The sequence below is a fragment of the Nicotiana sylvestris genome, chromosome 11 (assembly GCF_000393655.2).
Source record: "Nicotiana sylvestris chromosome 11, ASM39365v2, whole genome shotgun sequence".
Lineage (NCBI taxonomy): Eukaryota > Viridiplantae > Streptophyta > Magnoliopsida > Solanales > Solanaceae > Nicotiana > Nicotiana sylvestris.
The window spans coordinates 124393101-124403712 of NC_091067.1; the positions used below are offsets into that span (position 1 = coordinate 124393101).

General features: G+C 39.6%; 1 protein-coding gene and 1 long non-coding RNA gene across 2 annotated transcripts; both read left to right on the forward strand.

The window, feature by feature from the left end:
- Positions 1-3407: 3407 nt before the first annotated feature.
- LOC138881607 (uncharacterized) lies at positions 3408-4028 on the forward strand. Its single transcript, XM_070161845.1, has one exon. It carries the CDS (start codon positions 3408-3410, stop codon positions 4026-4028), a length of 621 nt encoding a protein of 206 aa, XP_070017946.1.
- A 4271-nt stretch (positions 4029-8299) lies between these two features.
- Positions 8300-9837, forward strand: LOC138882094 (uncharacterized). Its single transcript, XR_011403573.1, has 3 exons — positions 8300-8487; positions 8844-8900; positions 9750-9837. It is a non-coding gene; the product is annotated as an uncharacterized lncRNA (long non-coding RNA).
- The last annotated feature ends 775 nt before the right edge of the window (positions 9838-10612 follow it).

Here is a 10612-nt window from a genome sequence, read left to right on the forward strand (position 1 = left end):
TGTTTAGAATAGAGTGGCCAATGTTTAAGAGAGTTAATTCTCAGTGAGGCAAAAACGATGAATTAGAAAATCGCTTGAAAAGATAACTGCAAATTAATAACCATATCTAATTTGTCAACGTGATATCAATACTGTTTGACTCAAAAAATGTTAAAACCTTTTTTGAACAAATCAATCAAAGATGAAGGGGTAAATCTTAGCCAAAGATAATTAACTCCAGATCGAAACTGTTACACCTTGTGTATTCGGCGTTATCATGCTGTAAATGGGCTAATTCGATAGGAAGATAATTTCTATGAGATATTTAAATGATGCGATAGTTATACGTTAAGATTGGAAGTCATTTGAGTTGTGATTAAAAATTCGACAAAGATCGCGCGCAAGTTACGGGTTTAAATTTCACTGAAATTTGGATAAAATGTTGATGAGCTTTTCTCTCAATATACTGGGAGTTATGGTGTGTTCTACCTACCGAATCGAAGGTCTATGAGTCTAGTTTCCAACTCAACAAACCGTTCGTTAATACGACTTCGGAGTAGAGAGATATTAACATTTTCATACAGGGGTGCACACTGTTACGGGAACAGTGTGCCTAGTCGGGTTTAGTCAAAATTTCTTTATTTAAGTCAATTTTTAAAACAGAACCCCTGCGTTTTATCCTCTCCAAAACAGAACCAAAAACCTAGGGATTTCCTCTCAAACTTCTCCCATCCATCTAGCCAAGCATAACAACAATTTAGTCATCCTCAAGATGGAGAACACCATGGTAGCTTCGGAATCGTGAATTCTTCGGTGTTTCACTTTTCATAGCAAGACTCCGCCTTGAAGTAATTTCGAATTTTGAGTAATTCTGGTCACATAAGGTATGATTTAACTTCCTCTTTGATCTTTGTAAACTTCTACCATAAGAATTCTTAAGAAATAGTTGAAACCTCTATAGAAATATTCTTGATTTTTTTTTTTAAGAAACCTCTCTTAATATGGCTTGATTGTTGGGGTTGTTCTATATGGTTTTATTGTGTTGTTTGGATCTATGAATACATGGATGGAATTCTGTTGATGAGTAGATGTAGTAAAGTAAAATTTGGTGGTGTGTTGGGGAGAAATTAATCTACAAAAGAGTCTACAAATTCACGGCCACAAGTTGTTCGCGTAAATGTCTAAATGAAGAATTATATAAGCTATGAGCTTGAATTTGATTTTTAATGGTTCGTATTATGTAGGAAATCATTCCTAAGGCTTTCGAGGTCTCGGAAACAATATATAACTCCATCGACAAGGTATGTAGGGCTTTCGCTATACTTTTCGGCATGACTAGAATTTGAATAAATGTTTATCGAATTGTTTCGTCGGATTCGAGTTATTTTACCTTCAACTTATAAAGATGCTTAGACCTGATCCTTTCTCATAGAGTGCTTACTTCAGAGAATATCTATGAATTCTCGGTTTTCCTTGTTCCTTGTTTAAAAAGAACTAGAGCCTTTTTACTCGTTCTCATTTCGACATTCATATAAATCATGAATAAGGAACACTTACTTCAAAGGTATTAATAATACATAACTCTCATGTTCTTAGTACTTGTTGGCTCGTAGTTGAAAATTAAATATTTTAGCAACAACCATGATAGTCGAGGAATAATGATGATAAGCCACTTCGACTCTTCTTAGAATACGTCTTTTAAGGTTGGTTTTGCATTGCACCTATATAATTCATGATTTAGTACATGTATGTATTTACTTTCATTACTGAGCCGCACTATAGACGGCAGGGTATGACACATATTGTGTAACCACTGATCAGTTGGGATTACCGAGCTTCACGTGGCCGGGTACGATTCTACCGAGCCTTTATTATGGCCGGGTATGTTATGGATATTATAGCCCCACAGAGGGATTTATTATTATATAATGTGATATATTATAAGTAGCGATAGTGAACGACGGTGTCACGAGCATACATTTATATCCATGTTGAATTTTAGTTTCCTACCGAGGCTAGTTTCAGAATTTAAATTATCTCTATGTCTCTTCTCTTGTTAATTACATTTTTCATGTTACACTTGTCGCCCTACATATTCAGTACATATTTCGTACTGACGCATTTTTATGCGCTGTGTTCATGCCCACAGGTTCGAATAGACAGAGTGGTGTGCCTCCTCAGTAGGACCCCCAGGATCAGCGTTGGGTTTCGCACTCCACTTCTTCGGAGTTGCTGACTTTGAGTCCATAGGTACTATTACAGATGTATATGTGTGGTTTTGGGCATGTCGGGGGCTTTGTCCCGCCCTGTTGAGATTGTCTTACACTCTTAGAGGCTTGCAGACTAGCGGTCATTGTATATATATATTTTTTCGTTCGCCCTATCGGCCTTCTAGATAGCTGTTATACTGTTGTTGCAGCCTTGTTGGCCTAGTTTATATATATATGTCGTGTTGGGCTCTTCTGCCTGCAAGTTATTATATTTCAGATCATATCTCATGGTTGGTTCGCTCGGGCCTTCGGGCATCGGGTGCCAGCCACACCTCCCAAGGTTGGGGTGTGACAAACTTGGTATCAGAGCAGGTCAGTCCTAGGGAGTCTACAAGCCGTTTCTAGTAGAGTCTTGGTTATGGTGTGTTGTGCACCACACTTATAAACATGAGGCTATTGGGCATTTAGGATTATTACTTTCTTCTTGATCTAGATTGTGCAATAGAGCCTAATCATAAGTGTTGATTCCTAATTTTCTTTTTGTTTACCTTCTCAGTGATGCCTAACACTAGGAGACGACAAGTGGCTATGAAATTTATTCAGAGGTTGGATGAGGAGGCGGGAGAGGGCACAAGTCAGGTGCCACCTGCTAATGTAGATCAACATGAGCCACAGAATGAGGCTGATTCTCAGGCTTCCGGGGCAGTACCCCCACCACCCCCGGAAGGGCGTAAAGGAGCTAACATACCTCCAGTCCCTCTCCCAGTTGTTCCTGATCAGGACTTAGACATGCGGAGTGCTGTACAAATGCTGACTCGAATAGTGGCCTCCCAGGCCCAACACCAGACCCTCGGTATTGCTGATAGGTCCGTGAGTGCGAGAGTTCGGGACTTTATCAACTTGGACCCTCCAGTATTTACAGGGGTTGATCCTAATGCTGACCCATAGGATTTTCTGAATCTTATGCAACGGACCTTACAAATTATACATGCCACGGATATTGAGTCAGTGGAGTTTACTTCTTATAGACTACGTGATGTTGTTGTGACATGGTATGAGACTTGGAAGCAGACTCGGGGGCCTAATATGTCACCAGTGACATGGAAGGAGTTCTCTGAGGCATTTTTACAGCAATATTTGCCAATCGAGCTTCGAAGAGCCCGACGGGATAGGTTCTTACACTTAAAATAGGGTAATATGAGCGTTCGGGAATATAGCATGCAATTCAACTCTTTGGCTAGGTATGCTCCTACGATTGATGCTGATATGAGTGATCGGGTACACCAGTTTGTTAGTGGTTTAGGGGCACACTTGATAAATGAGTGCACTACAGCTTCTCTAAACCAAGGAATGGATATTGCACGTATTCAAGCATATGCACAGGGTCTAGAGGATCGCAAGAGGCAACAACGATCCAATCGAGAGCATGATAGAGGGCAACAGAAGAGGGCGCGGTTCGCAGGTAACACAAGAGAGTTTCGAAGTGGATTTAGGCCACAGTTTCCCCGACGTCAGTCTTATCCGACAGCCAGTGCACCACCACAGTTTCAGGGCCAGCGACAGGATCAAACCACTTATTCTGGTCCAGGTCAGAGTTCACAGACCCCAGGTCCACAGTTTAGAGGCGAGTTCAGTCAGATGAGGCCTCAGTTTCCTAGATGTGATCGATGTGTCCGAAATAATTTTGGACCATGTCGCCAGGGTTCTGATGCATGTTATACATGTGGACAGCCAGGTCATATTATGAGATATTGTCCGATGACATGTGGAGGGGGTATGGCTCAGCCGACGGCATCTGCAGGGGCTTCTTCTTCTTCTTCGGTACGTCCTCCTAGGTAGAGTATGCAGACATCAGCTGGCAGGGGTAGGGGAAGATTTGGCGCTTCTGGTTCAGGAGGTCAGCAGAATCGCATATATGCTTTATCGAGTCATCAGGATTTAGAGCCATCTCCGGACGTGGTTACAGGTATACTATCCGTCTTTTCTATCGATATGTATGCCTTGATAGATCCTAGTTCTACATTGTCGTATATATCCCCCTTCGTTGCTAGTAAATGGGATAGAGAGTCTGAATTGTTGCATAAGTCTTTTGATGTATCTACGCCAATGGGTGAGTCTATTGTAGTTAGACGGGTATATCGAAGTTGTGACGTGAAGATTCATGACCGCCATACATTAGCTGATTTGCATGAGCTAGAAATGGTTGATTTTGATATCATTATGGGTATGGATTGGTTGGCTTCTTGTTATGCCAATGTAGATTGCTTGACAAAGATTGTTCGTTTTAATTTTCCAAGTGAGCCTATTATTGAATGGAAAGGTGATGCTGCAGCGCCTAAGGGAAAGTTTATTTCTTACCTTAAAGCTCGAAGGATGATTTTGAAAGGGTACATCTATCATTTGTTACGAGTGCATGATCTGGAGGTGAAATCTCCAACTCTTCAATCGGTTCCCGTCGTGAATGAATTTCCTGATGAACTTCCTGGTCTTCCTCCAGAAAGAGAAATCGACTTTGCTATTGATATGCTTCTAGATACTCAACCAATATCTATTCCTCCATATAGAATGGCTCCTGCTGAGTTAAAAGAATTGAAAGCCCAGTTGAAGGATCTTTTGAATAAGGGCTTTATCAGGCCCAACACATCTCCCTGGGGTGCACCAGTGTTGTTTGTTCGTAAGAAGGATGGTTCGTTAAGAATGTGTATTGACTATCGCCAGCTCAACAAAGTGACTATCAAGAACAAGTACCCTTTACCCAGAATTGATGATTTGTTTGTTCAGTTGCAAGGTGCCAAATATTTATCAAAGATTGACCTTCGATCCGGCTATCACCAATTGCAAGTTAAGGAGAGAGATATTCCGAAAACGGCTTTTCGGACTAGATATGGCCATTATAAATTTCTTGTGATGTCTTTCAGTCTTACTAATGCGCCAACAACTTTTATGGATTTAATGAATCGGGTTTTCAAGCCATTTCTATATATATTTGTAATTGTTTTCATTGATGATATTCTGGTATATTCTCGATCAGAAGCAGAACATGAGGATCATTTGCGTGTGGTGTTGCAGACTTTGAAAAATCAGAAATTATATGCTAAATTCTTCAAATGTGAATTTTGGTTGAATTCAGTGGCTTTCCTTGGGCATATCGTTTCCAATGAAGGTATTAAGGTAGATGGTCAGAAAATTGAAGCAGTACAAAACTGGCCTAGACCCACAACTCCTACGGAAGTTCGTAGTTTCTTGGGCTTAGCTGGTTATTATCAGAGATTTGTTGAGAACTTCTCTTCTATTGCTGCTCCCATGACAAAATTGACACACAAAGCCGTTAAGTTCTAATGGTCTGATGCATGTGAAAGGAGCTTTCACGAGTTGAAGAAACGCTTAACATCAGCACCTGTTCTAGAACTTCCTGAAGGATCTGAAGGTTATGTGGTATATTGTGATGCATCCAGGGTTGGATTGGTATGTGTTCTAATGCAGCATGAAAAAGTTATTGCATATGCTTCGAGGCAGTTGCGGAAGCACGAACACAATTATCCGACTCATGATATTGAGTTAGCAGCCGTTATATTTGCCTTGAAAATATGGCGTCATTATCTTTATAGTGTTCGTGTGGATATCTATACAGATCACAAAAGTTTACAATATATATTTAAGCAGAAAGAGTTGAACTTGAGACAAAGGAGGTGGCTTGAATTGCTGAAGGACTATGATGTGGATATTTTGTACCATCCGGGCAAAGCGAATGTGGTAGCTGATGCGTTGAGTCGCAAATCCATGGGCAGCTTGAAGCATGTAGAAGCTGGGAAATTAGAAATGACTAAGGAGATATATCGATTGGCTAACGTGAGTGTGAGGCTACATGATACAGGTGACCAGGGTGTAGTAGTCCAAAATATTGCGGGGTCATCACTGGTAGCTGAGGTAGAAATGCGTCAATTTGAGGATCCGGAGTTAGTCAAAATTAAAGAGAGCATCCCTTTTCAGAAGAAGCAGTTGTTCGAGCAATCTGATGATGGAATTCTAAAATATAAAGGCCGATGGTGTGTACTTAATGTTGGGGAGCTTCGTAAGCAAATTATGATAGAGATGCACCAGTCTCGATACTCAGTTCATCCTGGTTCAACCAAAATGTATCATGATCTTTCTCAGCTATACTGGTAGAACGACATGAAGAAAGATATAGCCACATTTGTGGCTCAGTGTCCCAACTGCCAGCAGGTTAAAGCTGAACACCAGAAACCTGGAGGGCTACTTCAAAATATTGAGATTCCAGCTTGGAAATGGGAATCGATTAATATGGATTTCATTACAGGATTGCCCAATTCTCGCCGTAAGTTCAATTCTATTTGGGTCATTGTGGATAGGCTGACGAAATCACCTCACTTTCTCCCAGTTAGGACCACTTATTCAGCTGAAGACTATGCGAGCCTGTATATCAAGGAAATAGTTTGGCTACATGGAGTTCCATTTTCTATTATATCTGACAGAGGTGCCCAATTTACAGCTAATTTCTGGAGGTCTTTTCAAGAAGGTTTGGGTACTCTTGTTAACCTTAGTACAACATTTCATCCGCAGACTGACGGACAAGCCGAACGCACTATTCAGACACTCGAAGATATGTTGCGAGCTTGTGTCTTAGACTTCAAGGGAAGTTGGGAAGATCATTTACCGCTTATTGAGTTTGCCTACAATAGCAGTTATCACGCCGGTATTCAGATGGCACCTTATGAGGCACTATATGGGAGGAAATGCAGATTTCCTATTGGCTAGTTTGATGTTGGCAAGACAAAGTTGCTAGGACCTGAATTGGTACAACAAGCTGTAGAAAAAGTAAAGTTGATCCAGGAAAGGTTGCGTACAGCTCAAAGTCGACAGAAATCATATTCAGAAAACCGACGTCGAGACTTGGAATTTGCTGTGAGAGACAGGGTATTCTTGAAAGTGTCGCCTATGAAGGGTGTAATGAGATTTGGTAAGAAAGGAAAACTCAGGCCTAGATATGTTGGGCCATATCAGATTGTTTAGAGAATTAGGCGAGTAGCCTACAAACTTGACCTGCCACCAGAATTAGAAGCAATCCATCTGGTATTTCACATTTCCATGCTTCGAAAATTCTTAGGTGATCCTTCTTGCATCAGCCCTATTGAGGATATTGAAGTTTCCGAGAACTTGTCATATGAAGAAATACCTGTTGCCATTCTTGACCGTCAAATCCGTAAGCTACGGACTAAAGAGGTAGCCTCAGTAAAAGTACTTTGGAGGAGCAATAATGTAGAGGAAATGACATGGGAGGCCGAGGAGGACATGAAGTCCAGATACTCTCATTTATTTGAGTCTTCAGGTGATATGCTTGAGACAAATATGGCAGGTGTTGCACATATATCAACCAGTGACAATTGAGATAATTAAGTTATGGCTAACCTTCTTATTATCATTATTGTATAAGTAAATGGTCGTGTGAGGCCAAGTTGATGTTATTATTATGATGTGTAGCCATGTGTGGCCTTAGATATGTATGTTTGGGCTGATGACAGGTTTTGGATATTCCTATTTATAGGGAAAACTCTGGCAATTTTTTTTAAAAATAAAAAATAAAAAATTCAGAAGTTAGGTTAACCGTTAACATTCGAGGACGAATGTTCTTAAGGAGGGGAGAATGTTACACCTTGTGTATTCGGCGTTATCATGCTGTAAATGGGCTAATTCAATAGGAAGATAATTTCTATGATATATTTAAATGATGCGATAGTTATACGTTAAGATTGGAAGTCATTTGAGTTGTGATTAAAAATTCGACAAAGATCGCGCGCAAGTTACGGGTTTAAATTTCACTGGAATTTGGATAAACTCTTGATGAGCTTTTCTCTAGATATACTTGGAGTTATGGTGTGTTCTACCTACCTAATTGAACGTCTATGAGTCTAGTTTCCAATGCAACAAACCGTTCGTTAATACGACTTCGGAGTAGAGAGATATTAACATTTTCGTACAAGGGTGCACACTGTTACGGGAACAGTGTGCCTAGTCGGGTTTAGTCAAAATTTCTTTATTTAAGTCAATTTTTAAAACAGAACCCCTGCGTTTTATCCTCTCCAAAACAGAACCAAAAACCTAGGGATTTCCTCTCAAACTTCTCCCATCCATCTAGCCAAGCATAACAACAATTTAGTCATCCTCAAGATGGAGAACACCATGGTAGCTTCGGAATCGTGAATTCTTCGGTGTTTCACTTTTCATAGCAAGACTCCGCCTTGAAGTAATTTCGAATTTTGAGTAATTCTGGTCACATAAGGTATGATTTAACTTCCTCTTTGATCTTTGTAAACTTCTACCATAAGAATTCTTAATAAATAGTTGAAACCTCGATAGAAATATTCTTGATTTTTTTAAGAAACCTCTCTTAATATGGCTTGATTGTTGGGGCTGTTCTATATGGTTTTATTGTGTTGTTTGGATCTGTGAAGACATGGATGGAATTTTGTTGATGAGTAGATGTAGTAAAGTAAAATTTGGTGGTGTGTTGGGGGGAAATTAATCTACAAAAGAGTCTACAAATTCATGGCCACAAGTTGTTCGCGTAAATGTCTAAATGAAGAATTATATAAGCTATGAGCTTGAATTTGATTTTGAATGGTTCGTATTATGTAGGAAATCATTCCTAAGGCTTTCGAGGTCTCGGAAACAGTATATAACTCCATCGACAAGGTATGTAGGGCTTTCGCTATACTTTTCGGCATGACTAGAATTCGAATAAATGTTTATCGAATTGTTTCGTCGGATTCGAGTTATTTCACCTTCAACTTATAGAGATGCTTAGACCTGATCCTTTCTCATAGAGTGCTTACTTCAGTGAATATTTATAAATTCTCGGTTTTCCTTGTTCCTTGTTTAAAAAGAACTAGAGCCTTTTTACTCGTTCTCATTTCGACATTCATATAAATCATGAATAAGGAACACTTACTTCAAAGGTATTCATAATACATAACTCTCATGTTCTTAGTACTTGTTGGCTCGTAGTTGAAAAATTATATATTTTAGCAACAACCATGATAGTCGAGGAATAATGATGATAAACCACTTCGACTCTTCTTAGAATACGTCTTTTAAGGTTGGTTTCGCATTGCACCTATATAATTCATGATTTAGTATATGTATGTATTTACTTTCATTACCGAGCCGCACTATAGACGGCCGGGTATGACACATATTGTGTAACCACTGATCAGTTGGGATTACCGAGCTTCACGTGGCCGGGTACGATTCTACCGAGCCTTTATTATGGCCGGGTATGTTATGGATATTATAGCCCCACAGAGGGATTTATTATTATATAATGTGATATATTATAAGTAGCGATAGTGAACGACGGTGTCACGAGCATACATTTATATCCATGTTGAATTTTAGTTTCCTACCGAGGCTAGTTTCAGAATTCAAATTATCTCTATGTCTCTTCTCTTGTTAATTACATTTTTCATGTTACACTTGTCGCCCTACATATTCAGTACATATTTCGTACTGATGCATTTTTATGCGCTGTGTTCATGCCCACAGGTTCGGATAGACAGAGCGGCGTGCCTCCTCAGTAGGACCCCCAGGATCAGCGTTGGGTTTCGCACTCCACTTCTTCGGAGTTGCTGACTTTGAGTCCATAGGTACTATTACAGATGTATATGTGTGGTTTTGGGCGTGTCGGGGGCTTTGTCCCGCCCTGTTGATATTGTCTTACACTCTTAGAGGCTTGCAGACTAGCGATCATTGTATATATATATTTTTCGTATCGCCCTATCGGCCTTCTGGATAGCTGTTATACTGTTATTACAGCCTTGTTGGCCTAGTTTATATATATATATATATATATATATATATATATATATATATATATATATATGTCGTGTTGGGATCTTCTACCTGCAGGTTATTATATTTCAGATCATATCTCATGGTTGGTTCGCTCGGGCCTTCGGTATCGGGTGCCAGCCACACCTCCCAAGGTTGGGGTGTGACAGAAACGTTAATGATAATGAATGCATATGAAACCAAAGAAACATGATCGATCTTATTCAGATTTAATATTGCCTACCTCACCCAAATTGTTTGACTCAAAAGATGTTAAAACCTCTTTTGAACAAATCAATCAAAGATGAAGGGGTAAATCTTAGCCAAAGATAATTAACTCCATATCGAAACGTTAATAACAATGGATGCATATGATACCAAAGAAACATGATTGATCTTATTCAGATTTAACATTATCTACCTTACCCACTAATGAGAAAGTAGATTTACAGGTGTTCATTGAGATCATTTCTTGTGTTTTCTAAAATACAAGGAAGAAACTTTTTGTCCTCTTTTTTGGGAGAATGGCGAAGCCCCCCTTGTTTGTTAAGAGTTCTCTGGCTATATATAGTCGAGAC